The following is a 19,764-nucleotide window of genomic DNA, read 5'->3' as shown; positions in this document are numbered from 1 at the left end:
AATGGCGTTTAATTAAAAAAGTTTGGACGTTGATCTCAAACTTATTGAATTGTTCCTAGCAGGGATGTCTAATGTAAATATAATTTTCCCTATAAATGAAAACATATATTTTTTATTAAATGTCATGTCTACAACTGTTTACATAAAATAATTACAACTGATTGAAACAGATAATAGTGGGCAATTAACAATATATATGAAAACTCAAAGTGATCAAGTGTGCTCGCGTTCATTTTGATCCCTTTATCCACATACTTTAAGTTGATTAACAATTTTTGACTGATGTACAACTGATTTTCTACACCTGACAATTTTACCAACATATCTGTTGATGAGGAAAGAATTTTGTTTTTATTATTTAGCGCCATTGATCACATACAACTTTTTCAGTTGTCCAAGGTGAGAGAAGAATGATTCGAAAGGACAAAATAGTGCTCAGGCGGAGGAAAAGTTAGTTGCAGTGAAAGGAAATGCATCAGAAACAGAGTTGGGGAGTCGAGGCTTAGGGCCCATGTGTCTATATTTGGGCCGTCAATTACTGGGCGCCTCAGCTTTGAAAGAACTCTGGGAATCAGTCTGTGAGACTGATTCCAGTAGTTGTCAGAGAATGAATCCTTACATGCTAAAATTCTCTTGACTTATTCCAAAAACATCATGCGTTGATGATTGGAATTTGTGATTTCAGTCATTTTTATTTCAATGTATGTATTGTTTCTGTGTTGTGTGCTTATTTGATTAAGTTCGTAAGAAAAAATTAAGATTTTCATTTGTAGTGTTTGAGGAAGGATATTTTTTATTCTCCAAAAGTACAGAATGCAACTTATCTTAAATTGTGTTAATATGAATATTTACGTTTTCATATAATTCATATAAGTTCATATAATTTACGTTTTCTTTTAAAACAATAAAACAATCCAGAACAAGCTGTTGGTTTGTTTCAGGTATGCAATCAGAAGATAATAAATCTTTATTAAGGACTCAGATGGTCCACTCACATCCAACATACACACACACATATGACACATTAAAAAAAAAACTCAAAAAATACTGTACTAAAATAGGTGCAAGCTATCATGCCAATGCTTTCGAAGCCTGGATGTGAACCGATAGCCCATCATAGGGTTGGTTAAGGCTATAATGATGCTATTTTCTGATAAATCCAATCGACACATGAAATTAAACATTAACTTTCGTAACAGTGCCTGACATGTCGGTACATTAGAGGACACAAATAGCTGGCTAGCACTGTGCCACCTAGGAACACGGAGCAACAACCTCATGGCATCATTATATGCCACTCTAAGCCTCTGCATACTTCTCACTCTGTAAGAGGACCAGAGATGAGCTGTATACAGCGGCGTGACATAAGCCCTAAACAAAGCACAGTTAACATCAGTGGAACACATGGAAAATTTCCTCAACATCACGTTGGCCTGTGCATATATTTTACACCTTTGACGACAAATGTCACCGTCATCCATGAGATCATCTGAGAAGACATGTCCTAGATATTTTAATTAGATAGTTACACATTTGTAAAGTCCTGCAAAATAATGCAATATTTCTTAGAAATGTAAATTGTTTTGCGATTCATATATTAATTTATATTCAATGGTGGAGTTTGGTTGAGTTTTGGTGTCTTCCTCAATATCGCCATATAATGTTACCTTACAGATGGTCAAAATACTATATTTATATTTATTTACCATATTACCACAGTAACTTTCAAATTGATAATGTAAATACTACAATATGTTTTGTAATTACTTTTGTACCCAAATCCTTGAAGATAAAATTTTCCCTCCAAAATTGCCATCACATCACATTTTTAATCATAATGGTTAACTCCAGAATATTCTATTTCATTTTGTATAGTCAGGTGCTATGAAGTTATGATGACCAATAACAAATCCAGCAAATGTAAGTTAGATCATGTTTTATTAGTGAGGAAACTAACACATGTCAGTGATACGCCTCATGCTCATGAACCTCTGGCCGCTCATCATCTCCCTGAAGCTCCTGTACTCTCCGGGCCTCATGTACATCATCCTGCCTCTGTACTGGGGCTGCTCGTACATCAGCCAGTGTCCGTCCATCACGTGGCAGGACTGGCAGTCAGACATGCGGTAACGATCCTGGATGTTGTCACAGTCGTCCATCATCTCATTGGACTGACCACCGAAGTTCTCCCTCTCGTAGATCTTCATCCTGAACTGGCCTCTGTGCTGTAAAGCAGAGGTTCAGAGAAACATTGTCAGCAGAGTCACCAACACAGTCAATGTAACAGTTGATCTAGTTCAGCGTAAAAGTTGAACTGTGATTTCTCTTACAAAGGGGATCATTCTGCAGGACCTGATGTTGTCAAACATCATTCCCATGCTCTGCATGCGGTGCATGTCGTTGTACTCTCCCCTCCTCATGAAGAACTGCTGGCCCATGTAGTTGTTCCTCTCATAGAGCATGAAGCAGCCGCTCTCCACCCTGCAGGACTGGCACCTGCTCATGTAGGAGGACATGTCGGAGCAGTCGCTCATGCACTCATAGGAGCGACCCTGGAAGTTCTTCTCCTCGTAGAAAGTGATCTGGAACAAAATAATTGTCATATAGTTTATAATTTCATTAGAGCCACTAGATGATATAGATTAAGCAATCAATTATTTATGTGTATATATATATATATATATATATATATACACACACATACCTTGCCCATCATGATGGCTGTGTTGGTTTTTCAGGTCTCTCAGAGTTCGGTTGGTTAACTGATGCTCTACTTGTGTCAACCCCCTACATTTATACCTGAACAGACCTAAAGACTCCATGACGTCCCCTATTGTTCAAAATACTGACTCATGACCCTGACTCAACATACTATAGAAGCCCATTGATAAGCTTCCACATGCCCTTAACAGGGTTGTAACCCTAATTTAAGGTAAGGATGCTTCACTAAAAAACTTTGACCTTAACATTTGGAATCATCTTCTAACTTTCTCTGTAAAATTCTCAAAAATATGAAGATGGAGGATGCATGTATAACACATAATAGTAGTAACAGGAAGTAGTAACAGTATAACAAATATAATGAAAAACAGACCCTTACCCTATTATTGATTCAGCTAATATCTTCTTGTTCAAGATTGAAAAACAGGACTTATTTCTGTATATAAATCAAAATTTTCAACTTAAAGGATTATGTTAGGTGTTCCACATGGGCCTGAAATATGAGTTCAGAGTGAAGCCAGATGACAAGATATTAACTATTTCAATTTGCTCACCTTGGAGTGCATGTATGTTTTGAGTGCGGTATAGGCTAAGCGACCTAAAAAACAACATCCACTCAGTTTTATCTGGGTTCAAGACAAGCTTACGCCTTAAAATAAACTGCTGATTCATTAAAGGCAGTATGCAGGCTTGTAGCGGCCAATGCAGGAGTGGGGCCAAAACTGCACAAAATTGTTTTACCCACATAGAAATGGCCATCACAATGTTGAAAGTGCTGAAAAATATTATTAATATATGTCAATTATTCTTCTGTCAATTATTTTTGGATAATTCATTGGCAACGGATGAATAATGACCGCTGTCAAGGTAAACAAAAGGACTTTTTGCCTTTGGTAACACTCCGCACGTAGTCCGGTAACTTGTCAAGCGGGATATGTATCAACCCAAGCGCTGTCGGTTGCTAAGCGACGATGTTAACGTCTTGGGCAGACTATTTCTCTGCTGATCAACACTATGAATGCTGGTAACAAATACATTGTAAATAAATTGTTTCATTTTGGCAAGTAGCCGTGTTATAAGCGGGATAATGTATAGAACTTCGCCGGTCATTATCGTAAAATAAGCCCCTTCATGGCGAAGCAAGACACCTCCGCTGCGCGTCGGTGTCCTGTTTGCCCTGCCGGGGCTTATTTTCACGATAATGACCGGCGTTGTATACATTATCCCTTACATATTTACGAGCCTCCCCCCCGCACAGTGGAAACAATAACATGACAACTAAACAGGAGACAGCAGCAGGAGTAAGGCCTATAATGTCACAAGTAATTCATTCCTCAATGTTGTCTATCAACTTGATCAAGTGCGGCTCTCTTTTATTCACGATGTTACCTGCGCAGGCGTGCCTGGCACAGACAGGTATTTGTGCGTCAATGTTGAGAGCAGCGATTATTTGTTGCAGCCTTAGTCTCTCCACCAATGCAGGGTGTTGCTGTCTGCGGGGAGAGGGGGTTCAGTCATGTCGGTTTGAAGCTCCTGGATACCGTTATTGGTGCGTGTGCCCGGGTCGATTGAGTTGAGTAGAGTGATCGATGACATCTTGGTATAGGGGCCGCTTGAGAGAGGAGCATGATCTACGTCTCCGCCAAGTCATGGACAGGATACGGGCTGTCAATCTCAGACTGAACCCTGAAAAGTGCAGTTTCAGGGTCAATGAGGTTGCTTATGTCGGTCACCTGCTCACTGACCAGGGTGTTAGACCCGACCCTGCCAATACTGCTGCCGTCCGCCTGATTCCCCCGCCGGAGGACAAGCGCAGTCTCCAAATGTTCCTGGGCATGACCAACTACTTGGCCAAATTCATACCAGACTACAGCGAGGCCACGGCACCCCTGCGTGAGCTGTTGCGCCAGGATGTAGACTGGTGCTGGTTGGAGCTCCACACAGCGACATTCACCAAACTCAAAGAACTTATTGCAGGTCCCCCGGTGCTGCGGTACTTTGCACCAACCTGTTGTACTGTCAGCTGACGCCTCACAGCACGGACTGGGTGCTGTCTGCCTCCAAAACGACCGGTGGCTTTCGCTTCAAGGGCCCTCACAGAGACTGAGTCACGCTACACTTGGATTGAAAAAGAGCTCCTGGCCCTTGTCTATGCCTGCACAAAATTCCATCTCTACATACTGTATATGGACGGGCTGTGACTGTCGAGACTGACCATCAGCCGCTCATTACCATACTAAAGAAGACACTTGACACAGCCTCTGCACGCATCCAAAGGATGATCCTCCGCCTGCAGCGTTACAATCTCAACGTCATCTACAAGAGGGGCAGGGAGCTCTATGTCGCTGATGCTCTCTCCCGTGCACATCTGCCCTCCACTGACCAAGCTGAGGAGGTGGAGGAGTACGAGGTCATGGAGGCGGACGTCCTCTCCTCACACAGGGTTGAGGAGCTGAAGCGTGAGGCCGCTCTACGCCATGAGAGAGGAACTCACGAGTGACAGTGGTTTGCTCCTCCGTGGACGACGGTTCATCATTCCACACTCCCTCCAGCGTAACAACATGCAACAGCTGCACCAGGGCCACCCTGGTCTCGATGCCACAAAGCGCAGGGCCAGGGAGACAATGTTCTGGCCGACTATCTACAGTAATATTGAAAGAGAAGTTTCCAGGTGTGACCCCTGTAATGCTCTCAAGCCACACCAGCCTAAGGAGCCCCTTCAACTGCATGACATCCCTCACCTACCGTGGTCCCTCACCGCAGCAGATGTTTTTGAGTGGGATGGAAAGGAGCATCTGGTGCTTGTTGACTCTTACTCTGGCTGGTTCGAGATAGACCGGCTCCCGGGCACAACAAGTGTAGCACTTTGCTACTGACGGAGTGCCACAGCAACTCATGACAGACAATGCTGCTTACTTCACAAGTAGGGAGTTCCAGGAATTTGCTCGCAAGTGGGATTTCTGTCATGTCACCAGCAGTCCGCTGTGCCCTCAGTCCAACGGGCTTGCTGAGAGGGCTGTGTGCTCGGCAAAGCACCTGCTGGAGAAATGTTCACGAGATGGAATGGACATAGATGCAGCTCTCCTCAGCCTACGTAACATGCCCATGGACGGGCTGCCGTCGCCAGCTCAATGCCTGCTTTCCCGGTGCACCAGGGCTTTCATTCCATGACCAAAGCCATGTACTCACCCAGAGTGGAGACACGGGTCCAAATGGCCCTGACACAGGTGAGACAGACAGGAAAGGCCTACCAAAAATCAGCTAGGCCGCTGGCTCCACTGTGAGCTGGGCAGACAGTGAGACACAGATAGGAAATGACAGGCTGGCAACAGTGCTAGGACCAGCACCACAACCCAATAGTTACCAGGTCAAGGCTGGAGATGCTACATATGTCAGGAACAGACGCCACCTACTCCAGATACATGAGACCTATGTTTCTGACTCCACGGCAGGGGACCAACCTGCTGTTGCTGCTATCGCACATCCACGAAGCCCACAACATGACGGTGTGGGACCAGAATTGTCACAGGGACAACGGCCTGTGATTGTTACTCGCTCATGGAGTGCGTCAAGACCCAGCTCTCTCTAAAATGACTTTGTCACAGACCAGCTCTGTGATGTGCAGGCACACTGACTTTTGACCCCTCCTCATGTTTCAGCCTGTTCTGGCTGTGTGGACTGTTGGACACTCTTTCTAATTTTTATTTTATTTTTTTAACCACAAAAATAAATAGACTTTAGACTTTTTACTTTATTGTCCCCTGGGGGAAATTCTTATTCACTCCATAGTACATTTGTGGGCCGCAAGCCGACAGACAATAACAGATGGCCAGCATACACAACAAAAACAACATTCAGACAAAATATGTGAATAGTGTGGAACAGGGCCGAGTTATCTTGGCATTTTATTTAAGGCTGCTATGGCTGCAGGCACGAGGCTTTTGCCATAGCGTGCCCTCCTGCACAACAGGGACCTGTACCTGCGTCCAGAGGGCATAATGGTGAAGTGGCAGTTGAGTGGGTGTGTGTTGCCCTGTGCTATTGTGGATGCAATGCGTGAAATAGCCTTTAGGTTAACCTCTGACAGTGTGGGTTTGGGGAGACCAATTAATTTGGCAGCTATGTTTGTGACACGTGTGAGTATGACCCGGTTTTTGACAGTGAGCAAAATAGAACCAGGGGGAGGACAACAAATATGTGTTACATGTTCTGCATTAGATGTTTGGGGTTTCGTAATCTGCAAGTCCGTGCTATTTTCTACTATGTGCTTCGTTGCCATATAACTTAAGAAAGGTGTTGACAGTTTCTATGGTTACTGCTACAGCGCGATGATGTCAGGGGTAGCGGGGAATGCTGGGCACGTTTGGTTGTTGTGCGTGGTTCTTGGCTAATAAAAGCTAACGGGTGTTACACCGTGACTGTTTACAGTCTTCCTCATTCATGCACATCTACAAATATGATTATTTTCCATTTGTTTCCATGCTTATTTTTGTTTTTGGTTTTCATCTTTTTCCTTAGTGTTCTTTTGGGTAAAAAAAATCATGTAGAGTTCATATCATTAACCTTTTCTTTTAAAACAATTATACATTCCAGAACATGATGATGGTTTGGTTCAGGTATGCAATCAGAAGATAGTTTCCCATTTGTTAAGTCCTGCAAAATAATGCATTATTTATTAGATATGTATATTGTTAATTGATATTCAATGTTGGGATTTGGTTGAGTTTTGATGACTTCCTCAATATTGCCATACTTGTTACCTTACAGATGGTCAAATTACCATATTTATATTTATTCACCATATTACCATAGTAACTTTCACCTAGATAATGTAATTGCCAAAATATGTTTTGTATTGCAATTACTTTTGTACCCCATATCCTTTAAGATACAATTTTCCATACAAAATTGCCATCACATGATTTTAATCATAATGGCTATCTACGGTCATTTTTTTGGATAGTTAGGTGATATCAAGTTATGATTACCAGCAAGAAATTCAGCACATTTCAGTCTGATCATGTTTTATTGATGAGAAAACTTAACACATGTCAGTGATACGCCTCATGCTCATGAACCTCTGGCAGCTCATCATATCCCTGAAGCTCCTGTACTCTCCGGGCCTCATGTACATCATCCTTCCCTTGTAGTGGGGCTGCTCATACATCAGCCAGTGGCCGTCCATCACGTGGCAGGAGTGGCAGTCGGACATGCGGTAACGATCCTGGATGTTGTCACAGTCGTCCATCATCTCATTGAACTGACCACCGAAGTTCTCCCTCTCGTAGATCTTCATCCTGAACTGGCCTCTGTGCTGTAATGCAGAGGTTCATAGAAACGGTGTCAGCAGACTCATCAACACAGTCAATATAATAATTGAACTAGTTCAGTGTAAAAGTTGAACTATTTCTCTTACAAAGGGGATCATTCTGCAGGACCTGATGTTGTCAAACATCATTCCCATGCTCTGCATGCGGTGCATGTCGTTGTACTCTCCCCTCCTCATGAAGAACTGCTGGCCCATGTAGTTGTTCTTCTCATAGAGCATGAAGCAGCCGCTCTCCACCCTGCAGGACTGGCACCTGCTCATGTAGGAGGACATGTCGGAGCAGTCGCTCATGCACTCATAGGAGCGACCCTGGAAGTTCTTCTCCTCGTAGAAAGTGATCTGAAACAAAAACATTGTCAGCTATAGTTTATAATTTCATTAAAGCCACTAGTTTGCTTTAATCTATTTCCGGTGATGATATGCCTATCAATTATTTATGTGAATACTTTATATATATATATATATATATATATATATACACATACCTTGCCCATCATGATGGCTGTGTTGGTTTTTCAGGTCTCAGAGATCGGTTGGTTAACTGATGGTCTACCTGTGTCAACCCCCTACATTTATACCTGAACAGACCCAAAGACTGCATGACGGCCCCTATTGTTCAAAATACTGACTCATGACCCTGACTCAACATACTATAGAAGCCCATTGATAAGCTTCCACACCCCTTAACCAGGTTGTAACCCTAATTTAAGGTAACGATGCTTCACTGAAAAACTTTGACCTTAACATTCGTAATCATCTTCTAACTTTCTCTGTAAAATTCTCAAATATGTCTGTATGCCATACATCTATCAGCTTTAAAATTGAAGATGAAGGATGCATGTATAACACATAACAATAGTATAACAAATATAATAAAAAACAGACCCTTACCCTATTAATGATTCAACTAATGTCTTCTTGTTCAAGATTGAAAGACAGGACTTGTTTCTGTATAGAAATCTAAATTTTCAACCTAAAGGAACACCTAATGTTAGGTGTTCCACATGGGCCTAAAATGTGAGTTCAGAGTCAAGCCAGATGACAAGATATTAAATATTGAAATTTGCTCACCTTGGAGTGTATGTATGTTTTGAGCGCGGTGAACGCTAGGCAACTGAAAAAACAACATCCACTTAGTTTTGTCTGGGTTCAAGACAAGCTTACGCCTTAAAATAAACTGCCGAAATTCATTAAAGGCAGTATGCAGGCTTGTAGCGGCCAATGCAGAAATGGGGCCAAAACTGCACAAAATAGTATGGTATGTTTTTATGAGTTTTAGTTTTGAAAAGCTTCTCTCAACTGAAACTATAGTGACTGGGTGAGTAAGAAGTTTGGATTCAGGCCTACTATATCCTCCTTATAGATGTGAGTTAGCATCTCTGATGGTGTGGAGATGTCTGTGGGGAAGGACTGAACTGCCCCCTCTACCTCCAGCCTCAGGTCCTGAGCTTCAACATCTTCTGTGGTCTTCTTCTCAGGTCCTTTGAGTACAGAAATCCATAAAGCTGGAAGAATGTTTCCATATGGGAAAACTTTGGGTTACTTAACGTAATCCCTGGTTCTTTGATAACAGAGTGAGGTGTTTCACCAACACGTCCCTCCTTGCATTTACACGGAAAGAAACCGGCATAGAATGATTTGAGGAGGGCGGGTCTTTCAAGGACAAACGTGGTGCAATAGGAGCTTCCAGTAGTAGGTCACGCCTAGGCTTCCCATAGTGAAACACCTCACTCTGTTATCAAAGAACCAGGGATTACGTTAAGTCACCCAAAGTTATTTTCTAACTTCGCTCTGTGTTTCACTATGGGAGATATAGGCCCCGTCCACACGAAGCCGAAACGGGCGCAACCGGTCCGGTTTCGATCTATGCGGTTTCGGAGTATCTCCGTAAAGACGGAGTCAAGCGAAACCGGGTATATCTGTAGAAACGCTGTAGTACACATGCCAGGCCCATAAGGTTCGCTGCTTCTGCTACAGAAATCCAGAAGAAAATTAAATAAGAAGAGGCGAGCATGCGCATAAAGGCTGCCCCTCGAACCACTAACCACACAAACAGTCAGTCAACAGTCTCAATAAATAATGGCTTAGCAACCCAACAAGGGACATGATCTGCTGTAGAACGATTACAAGCCTGTAGTCCGCCATCATCTTTGTTGTTGTGAGTTCTGAGACTCCGTGGGCTAAACAGTCATTGGCTAGAGGGTCGAAGGGTGGGGCGATGACGTCATGGTTTATGGTTTCAGGCGTCCACACGAATCCAAAACGAATCCGGGTAGATTTGAAACCACCTCCGAGGGTGGTTTCAGAAGTTTACGGTTTCGGTCAGCGGATTTGCCGGCTTCGTGTGGACGGAAGGCCGAACCGTACAAGACCTTTGCGGTTTCGCCATGAAATCGGCTTCGTTTTGACGGGGCCATAGACCACTCCCGTATTGCATATGTCTCCCGAAGCCATGCAGCAAATATCACTTTGAGTCTGTTGAGATCGTCTCCAGCACGGCTTGAGAAACAGAAGGCCCTGAGTCATCCAGCCTATAAAACCTAACAAAGGTGTGAGGCGTAGCCCAGCTCGCCGCAGCACAATTGTCATGTACTGACACTCCCCTGAATAAGGACCATGAAGTAGCCATACCCCTTATGGAGTGGGCCCTCAAGCCCTTACATTCATAAGCAATTGATATAGCCTCTACAATCCAGTGGGATAGCCTCTGGCGGGACAAAGGCTTGCCTCTATGGGGAGTGGCCCAAGACACGAACAGTTGATCCCCTTTCCTAAAAGCAGCTGACCGACTCACATATACATGTAGGGCCCGCACCGGGCATAATGTATTGAGTCTCTGCTCCTCCGCAGAGGAGAACAGAGGCGGGTGAAACGCCGACAGTTCCACCGTGAGACACCTATAGGTCGACTCAACCACCTTAGGCACAAAGGCCGGTTTGGGCCCCAGGCAGACCTTGGAGATCCCCGGAGCAAACTGCAAGCAGGAAGGACAGATAGACAAAGCCTGTAAATCACTCACACGCTTAGCTGTGGTTAAAGCTAAGAGCAACACCACTTTCAGCGACACAAACTTCATCCCCACTGCCTCCAACGGCTCAAATGGGTGATGAGACAGGGCATCCAGCACCACCGATAAATCCCACAAAGGGAGCAGGGGCCTGGAAACTGGGAGCTTGCGACGCTGCCCTGCAGGCTTATCCCCAAAGCCAACATGACAAGCTGAGACGGCCGCCAAGTACACTTTAATCATGGAAAAGGCCTTACCCTTTTCCAGTAATCCCTGTGGGAAACACAGTAGGTCCACCACGGAACACTGATTTGGAATGGCGTGCCTCGAGTCGCACCAGTCCTCAAAAACCCGCCACTTGCCACTGTAGAGCCGGCGAGTGGAAAGGGCCCTTGCATTCTGAATTGTGTCAACGACCTGTGCAGGCAGGCCTGCCGCATTCAGGTTCCACCTCTCACGGGCCAAGCCCAGAGTGCTATGCGATCCATGTGCGGATGGTAAATCTCCCCGCCCGCTTGGGAAAGGAGATCCCTGCGCAGGGGAAGGGGCCATGGGTCTCCCGCCAGTAGTTGTATTATTTTTTAGTTGTATTATTATTGTATATATTGGGGAGCCTTTACGTCTGACAGGGAGAAAAACAACGGGCACTGAATGTTTTCCCGCGGGGCGAAGAGATCTACGGCTGCCAAGCCGTATCTCCGCCATATTTGTCCCACAACCTGCGGTTGAAGAGTCCACTCCCCGTACAGGGGGTTTCCTCTGGACATAAGATCTGCTCCTCTCTTCAGTACACCTGGTACATGTGTCGCCCGAAGGGATAGGAGCCTGGTGCTGCTCCAAAATATAATTTCTCGAGCTAACTCATGTAGTTTCAGTGAGCGAGTGCCGCCCTGCCGGTTAATGTATGCCACTACAGTGGAATTGTCTGTCTTTACCAAGACATGGCGTCCCTGGATAAATTGTAGGAAGTGTTTTAGAGCAAGGAACACTGCCCAAAGTTCTAGGAGGTTTATGTGAGCCTGGGCTAGATTGTGGCTCCAGGTGCCGTTCACTGCTCTGCCCATCATTGTCGCACCCCACCCTGACAAGGACGCATCCGTTGTCATGGTTACCCTGGACGAACCGTGCGCACCGACCACGGGCGGAGAGCGGTAACACACGCTGGTGTTACTTTCACCTTGCGATTCAGGTGGCGACGGGAGCACAGACGTAGTGCTGTGACCCAGCGCTTAAAATCTCTCATCAGAAGCCCCAAATGTACTACTGATATCACCGAAGCCATAAAGCCAAGTAGGCGTAGGCATAACCTGAACGATACGGTCTATGCCTGCCTGAAGAGGGAGAGACACAGCATGAGAGACATTAGTCTCCTCTCTGATAGTGTGACGCGATAAGAGCGAGAGTTTATGTGGAGACCAAAATATTCCGCACATTGTGCGGGGTCCACATGGCTCTTTTCCCAATTTATGCTGAATCTCAGAGTCCTCAGATGATTTACAACCGTAGTGGAATCTCTGAGTCGGATAATCGTCCAGATAAGAGAATATTCTGATACCGCTAAGAAAATCCTGTTTCTTAGCGGTGACAGTGCTGCCTCCACACACCTGCTGAACACCCTCGGGGCCAACGATAGCCCGAACGGGACTACTTGGTATTCGTAACCCCTGTTCTGAAACGTGAACCGGAGAAATTTCCGGTGCGCGGGATAGATGGCAATGTAAAAATATGCGTCTGAGAGATTGATCGTTACAAACCAATCCCCTGGACGGATTGAACGACGGAGCACTTTGTGTATTAACATCCTGAACGTGTATTTGCGCAGGTGTCTGTTTAACACACGGAGATCTAATATGGGGCGAAGGGACGAGCTCCCTCTCTTTGGAATGAGAAAATAACGGGAGTAAAAACCCTGTTGGGCTTGCTCGTTCGGGACAGCCCTGATCGCTTGTTTTCGCAGCAGGGACGATATTTCGTCCTCTAGGATTCGCGCCGAATCCCCACTGGCCATAGAAACGAACAGGCCGTTGAATCTGGGTGGTTTCATAGCAAACTGCAGTCTAACCCTGGGAAAGCGTAGACAGGATCCACGGGTGAACTGCGCATGCGCGTTACTGTTCCACTCGCGTAGCGAGCGTGCCCATGTGATCGCACTTCAACAACGTCACCCTCGGGACGAAAGGGGAGAGGTCTGCCCTCACAGGATGGGAATGGGGGGCAGGGACCAAGTTTTTTTCTTTTTTTTTTGTACATTTCACCCTTGGCTCTGGGCCTGGTTGTGAAAATGCAGGGTTTATTGTTTCCATGTTTAAAAAGAGTGAAAATGTCTGGTGACACTGGGAAAATGCTTGGTGGCATTGTGTCAACCACTGCCCCTGTCTCAGTTCGCCCTAAACGTTAGGCGAGAGAGACTGAGAAAGGGCCCCTGGAGAACTTGAACATATCCAGGACTCCAGGTCCCTGAACCATGGAACTTGGGGCTTTGCCCTACCCTCCAAAGCTTTCTTTTCTTCATGGGAGGGGGAGAGAGAGAAGCTGGGAGTGCTAGGTTGCACGCTTCTTCTTCCAATCCCCGGGGTGGGGAGAGTGGTTCCTGGCTGCCGCAGCAGCGAAGGAGTGTTTGCCCCATGGCCTTAGGTTCTCTGACCTAGGCTGTTGGTTGGCCTGTGGGCCAGCTGTGTGGGCTGGTCTGTAAGCTCTCTGAGGCCTGCTTCCCCCTTGTTTTCCCCTTGCTGCCGCTGCAGCGGCCGCAAAGCCTGACTTCGCTGGTTGGGGTGGGCGGGGAGCCTGTTTTCGGGGAAGGCAGAGATCGAAAGCCTCTCCTTCCTGTTTCCTGAGAGTGCTGGTCTCTCTCATTTTCTCCAGCGCTGGACCAAACAGACCCTTGGTTGGGTCATATGCAGCATCCATGACCTCGGCTTTCTGCGCGTAACTCAGTCCGGAGAGACTGAGCCACAACGCTCTCTCACCTGAGACTGCGAGTGCCATGACTCGGCCACAGCCCTGAACTTTCTTAGCCTCCTTTCTAGAATTTTCTCCAGCATCGATGCACAGTGAATGCAGGTCCGCTAGCGAAGTTTGAGCGTGTTTAATGCCCATACACGCTATGCACATGGGGTGGGGGTCCCGGCCTGATATGGAGGCTCCACATGAAGCGATGCACAGGCGGGATACAGCCTCCTTAGCCTTCGGCTCCGACCCTTTGGCGGAGGTGGCGGACGAAGGCATAGCGCAGAGTTCACTCGCCGTGATGCGTTTGTTACACTCTGGGTGTGTTGGCTCAGCCAACAAGCTAATGTTAACTGTGCCGCGGTAAGCTCGCCTTGACGCGTTAGCCGATAAGCTATACCGTAACCATCAACACCTGCAAACAAATACAGGAGAACCGGAGAAAGCAGCTCGCCTTTACGAGGACACTGCCCGGCGGGTGTAATAATAGATAGCTTCTTACGAAGCCTACGACTGCGTTCGACGACGGAATCCTTGACGGCCCGTCCGTGAACTGTTAAGCAGTTTAAAGCTAACCTAGATGAGCTGAGGGAGCTTGAGTGGCTTTCTCATGGAACGAAAGCGAGAATGATTTGAGGAGGGCGGGCAGTGTTGCCAGATCAGATTGACAGTTTCCAGCCCAATCACATCTTAGAACCCGCCCACTCCAATAAAAACCCGCCCAAACCACGAAGTTGCCAGACACCCATGTAAACCCGTAAAATCATAAGACATACAATAGAAAACACATCCAGAGCTTCATATCTGCATCAAATAACCACATATAAATGAAAGATAAATAGGTTTTTGAAAATTGCAATCAACAAGAGCGCAGTAAATCAACCATAGGCTAATGCAGCGGTTCCCAAACTGGGGGTCGCGACCCACCGTCAGGGGGGTCGCGGAGAGATGGGCCAGTTTGCATATAAAATAAAAAAATAAAAATACGAATAATTATATGAAACATTATATTAAAATACTGGCGTCAGAATAGGCTTTTAATGCACAGCCACTTTGCAGAGAGAAATCCACCTTTGAAAAGAACCCCCTGTAACCCCCCCCTTTGATTCTATATTTGTCGGTTTGTCCCGCCATCGAACGTCAGTCTGATAATCGGCCCGCAGTGATTAAAACTTAAGCCAAAAGGCTATATTTGCATATTTACATGGCTGTCTCTGAAGATTTATATTACATAGTAATAATAACATTATTAAAAATAACGATAATAATAATGGTGATGGTTTGCTACGTTTTTTTTTCTTTCGCTTTTCATCACCAGATTCTTGTTGTCTCTTACTTGCCATTATGGAGAATCGCCATTCAAAAACAGCTTGATAACACCGGCAAAAGCATGCTCTGTCTCCGATGCGAAAAGACGAGAGCTTCGAAGGCTGTACCGTTGGGGTCAGGGAAGAGGGGGGGGGGGGGGGGGGTAACAACATTAGGTAAAAACATCTCATTTGCCGAAATTTTGTGATGGGTTATACAATTTAGTAACCTTACTTTTTGAACTTTTGCTGAACTGACGTCATGGTCAAATTGCCAATTGAAATTATGCAGATTAAAATAATAAAAAAATACGAAATTGCCCAGGTTAAGTGTAAATATTAATATAAAGCACATATGTGCCTTTTTTTCATAAATATCCTTAATACATAATGGGGTGCAGTAAGAATTAAATGGCGTCTTCCAAGTAGCGCTAATAACATAGATAATAAGGAGTGAATCACCATTGTGCGAATTCCCTACTAGACCAAACAAGACTCGTAATGGTAGGTAAAAACAATACTTTATTAAAGCTTGCAATTGTGATGTAGAACAAAATATGAGAACATTTTAGACTCAATCAATACAAGGTCGCGGGGAGACAAAGCTCTGTTTGTTTGTATATTTTATTTACGTGACCATATTTCTCGCAAATTCCTTTCCATTCGCCATATTAACGCTATGTACGCCACATTTATATAATAATAATATTATAAATATTTTTCACAATAATAAAAACTCTCCAAATGTGGACAGAAGCAGCCCAAATTGTATACACCCGCCCAAGGTATTTTTTCCCCGCCTGACGTAAACAAAAGAAGCCCAATTGGGCGGAAAACCGCCCAATCTGGCAACACTGAGGGCGGGTCGACTGTATAAGTGCAGGGGGCGGGACCCTGTGGCACAGTCCAACCTGTCTGTCAAGGACAGACGTGGTGCAATTGGAGCTTCCAGTAGTAGGTCACGCCTAGGCGATTCCCATAGTGAAACACAGAGGGAAGTTAGAAAAATAACCTTTCTTTGACACTGACCAGGGCTGTATCAAGAGGAAGAAAAACTTCTCATTTGAATATCCCTTCTGCTGTACCCTGTGTTTCCGCTCCTCCTTTGTATTCAAACTGTATATTTGCTCTTCTCTTTCGGACCTCGGGCCAGCCAATTTTTACCTCAATCTCCTCTGCAATTTCCCTGGCATCAGTTTCAACTGAGATAAAAATCCTGTTTCTCTGAATTCCTGTAAGAAGCCTGTAACTGCAGTTACAGGCTGCCTGAGTGTATCCTGAGTGTAGCAACTGACACTGCGGGGCTATGTAGAAGCTTGCTTACTTTGTTGATCTGGTACAAAACATTGTACCATACAATGATGCTTACCAGAAAAGGCCATGTCTGCATCTCCTTGAAGATTCCTCTAGCTGACAAGGCAACTCCTGCATCCCTCTTTTCCTTGGCATGGTCCTCTAGCACAGTCAACGCCTTTTATCAGGCAACTGATACTAAACAGCTTTGACAGCTTCAATTCAACATTCCCACCTCATTGTAGACAGTGCCTTTACGGTGAAGGTCTACACATGGTCCTTAAGGATTGTCCAGCGATGTACTGAGGAGCTGAAGAGAGTGTAGAGACGCTGCAACAGACCGCATCACAGGGTCAAACTGAGCCATTAACTGAAACTGACCCAAGAAATGACAGTTGCCTGGTTGATAAAGTTTGTCAGAGTGGCCACTGACAGGATGTTGATAATTGCCAGTAACCTTGATAAAATCTCATTCCAGCGTTTTGCTTCTACTTCAATTATGTACTGATTATGTTGATCTATTGTTGTTTCTGTCTCAAGCTGATGTGAGTGCTGCTTCCAGCTATCAGCATTTTTCCTGTGCTCTTCAGACCTTTCATGGTTTAAATTAAATGTATTGCAAGGTTTTTCAAGTCTTTAAATCCTTCCTCACTCAATTGTTTTTGTTTTACGAAAAGCGACAACAAAGGCAAAAAACACGGTCTGCTCTTGATCTTCGACCTGGACTGACCCCAATTTGACTATCAATCAGCGCTCTCTATCAGTGAGCAGCTTGGGCCAGAGTGCTCAGTCATCCACAAGAATGTGTGTCTCGCAGTCGCTGTCATTGTTATCGTTATTGTCATCATAATCAATAACCGAAGTGGAAGAAGCAGAGGGAGAAATACTCACTGCCAGTTGTGCATCATCTCCGTCAGTTTGTTAACACACATTAACGTCATTAGCATCTCGGCTGGCTGAGCCAAAGCCTTTGGTCTTTCTTCTTCTTTTTCTGTGACCCGCTTTTGTACGATCGCTTAATTTCTCACTGGATTTATCTCTTACTGCTTACTGTTTTGAATTTTACATCATTTCCGCATACGCGTGATGAGCGTGATGTGCGTAACAAGGAATAGTCAATGTAGTTCAGACTGAACTGAGTAGTTCAGTAAGAGTATGAGTAGTTAGACATCCCTACGCTACTATTATGAAGATATTGTTCTGAAAACAATAAATATGGGGACATAATATATGTATTGGGGCATTTTGTTGGCCCCAAAAGGCCTTCTATGGGGCCTGGGGCTCCAGGCAAATGCCGGGTTTGCCTGGGGGAATAGTACGGCCCTTCTCTCGCTGTCTCTTTTGAGATGATTCGGATATCGACTATCAAGCAAACTTTTCGAATATATTCTATATATTCAAAATATACCCCCCCCCCCCCCGCACAGCGCAAACAATAACGTGACAACTAAACAGCAGACAGCAGCAGGAGTAAGGCCTATAATGTCACAAGAAATTCATTCCTCAATGTTGTCTATCAACTTGATCTGGATCAAATGCGGCTCTCTTTTTATTCACGATGTTACCTGCACAGACGTGCCTGGCACACACAGGTATTTGTGGGTCAATGGTGAGAGCAGCGGGTATTTGTTGCAGCCTTAGGGCCCTATCTTGCATCCGGCGCAATTGACTTAGGCCCCGTCCACACGAAGCCGATTTCATGGCGAAACCGCAAAGGTCTTGTACGGTTCGGCCTTCCGTCCACACGAAGCTGGCGAATCCGCTGACCGAAACCGTAAACTTCTGAAACCACCCTCGGAGGTGGTTTCAAATCAACCCGGATCGTTTTGGATTCGTGTGGACGCCTGAAACCGACTGAAACCGTGAAACATGACGTCATCGCCCCACCCCTCGACCCTCCTGCCAATGACTGTTAAGCCCGCGGAGTCTCAGAACTCACAACAACAAAGATGATGGCGGACCACAGGCTTGTAATTGTTCTGCAGCAGATCATGTCCCTTGTTGGGTTGCTAAGCCATTATTTATTGAGACTGTTGACTGTTTGTTTGTGTTGTTAGTGGTTCGGGAAGCAGCCTTTATGCGCATGCTCGCCTCTTATTTAATTTTCTTCTGGATTTCTGTAGCAGAAGCAGCGCCCCTTATGGGCCTGGCATGTGTACAGCGTTTCTACAGATCTACCCGGTTTCGCTTGACTCCGTCTTTACGGAGATACTCCGAAACCGGATAGATCGAAACCGGAACGGTTTCACCCGTTTCGGCTTTGTGCGGACGGGGCCTTAATCACTGGCGCATGGGTCGTTGCTAGTTTGCAACTGGCGCAGAGCGTTCTTTTCCCGCCTGCTCCACGCGGGCGCAAAAGTCATTTATTGCGCCGGTAAAATAGCGACATCGCCATACAACCGCCCACAAAGCTACTTGCGCTTGGCGCTTCTCACTTGCGTTTCAGACCGTTAAAATAGTCTTTCCACCAATACAGGGTGTTGCTGTCCATGGGGAGAGGGGGTTCAGTCATGTCGTTTTGAAGCTCCTGGATACCATTATTGGTGCGTGTGCCCGGGTCGATAGAGTTGCATATGTCCCCAAACAAGTTTCCCATGGCACCTAAGGCCGGAGCCATGTCTTCCTTCTCTTGCGCACAGTTTCCATCGGTCTCAGCTTACCTCAGCTCCTCAGATAAATTTTCAATTACGAGTTGTTTCTGCCCAGACAAAAGGTGAACCAAGAGTCTGAACTGGGGGTCCAGAAGAGCCGCTTCATTGAGAAGCATCCATTCGTTGTTTTTTTTGTTTTTTTTTCACTGAAGCGCGCTTTGAAATTGTCGATCATCTTGGCTAAGACGAATGGAAATAACAAAATGAATTGATCAATGATTGTAGACTGACACTCAGGGCTCTACAGTGCGCCCATTTCACTCGCATTTGCGACTGAATATTTCGGCGTGCGAACGAGAAAAACAAAACAGGAGCACGCGTGCGAGTGACTTCTCCACAGCGCACTATACTGTCGGTTCACACCAAACGCGAAGGGGCAAAACCATAGACATCATAGGATCCTATATGATATCTATGGGCGAAACGATTCCATACAAAGCAGCGATTCCATTTGCAGCGCGACACTTTTGCCCGGCACGGGCGAGCGCGTTCACGTGGATTTCAGGTGGA

The 19,764-nt window shown here is 45.5% G+C and overlaps 3 protein-coding genes across 3 annotated transcripts; all 3 read right to left on the bottom strand.

The window, feature by feature from the left end:
- Window positions 1-1,877: 1,877 nt before the first annotated feature.
- LOC130373471 (gamma-crystallin M1-like) lies at window positions 1,878-2,603 on the bottom strand. Its single transcript, XM_056579991.1, has 2 exons — window positions 2,331-2,603; window positions 1,878-2,225 (listed from the first exon to the last, which is right to left on the bottom strand). Exons 1-2 carry the CDS (start codon window positions 2,601-2,603, stop codon window positions 1,953-1,955), a joined length of 546 nt encoding a protein of 181 aa, XP_056435966.1. The 3' UTR covers window positions 1,878-1,952.
- A 4,495-nt stretch (window positions 2,604-7,098) lies between these two features.
- Window positions 7,099-8,404, bottom strand: LOC130373472 (gamma-crystallin M1-like). The gene is made up of 2 exons (XM_056579993.1): window positions 8,138-8,404; window positions 7,099-8,035 (listed from the first exon to the last, which is right to left on the bottom strand). Exons 1-2 carry the CDS (start codon window positions 8,402-8,404, stop codon window positions 7,763-7,765), a joined length of 540 nt encoding a protein of 179 aa, XP_056435968.1. The 3' UTR covers window positions 7,099-7,762.
- Window positions 8,405-10,514: 2,110 nt separating this feature from the next.
- Window positions 10,515-11,609, bottom strand: LOC130373776 (uncharacterized). The gene has a single exon (XM_056580408.1). It carries the CDS (start codon window positions 11,607-11,609, stop codon window positions 10,515-10,517), a length of 1,095 nt encoding a protein of 364 aa, XP_056436383.1.
- Window positions 11,610-19,764: the final 8,155 nt, after the last annotated feature.

This window comes from Gadus chalcogrammus, chromosome 20 (assembly GCF_026213295.1).
Source record: "Gadus chalcogrammus isolate NIFS_2021 chromosome 20, NIFS_Gcha_1.0, whole genome shotgun sequence".
NCBI classification, from domain to species: Eukaryota; Metazoa; Chordata; class Actinopteri; order Gadiformes; family Gadidae; genus Gadus; species Gadus chalcogrammus.
This window is presented reverse-complemented; position numbering and strand designations above follow the sequence as displayed.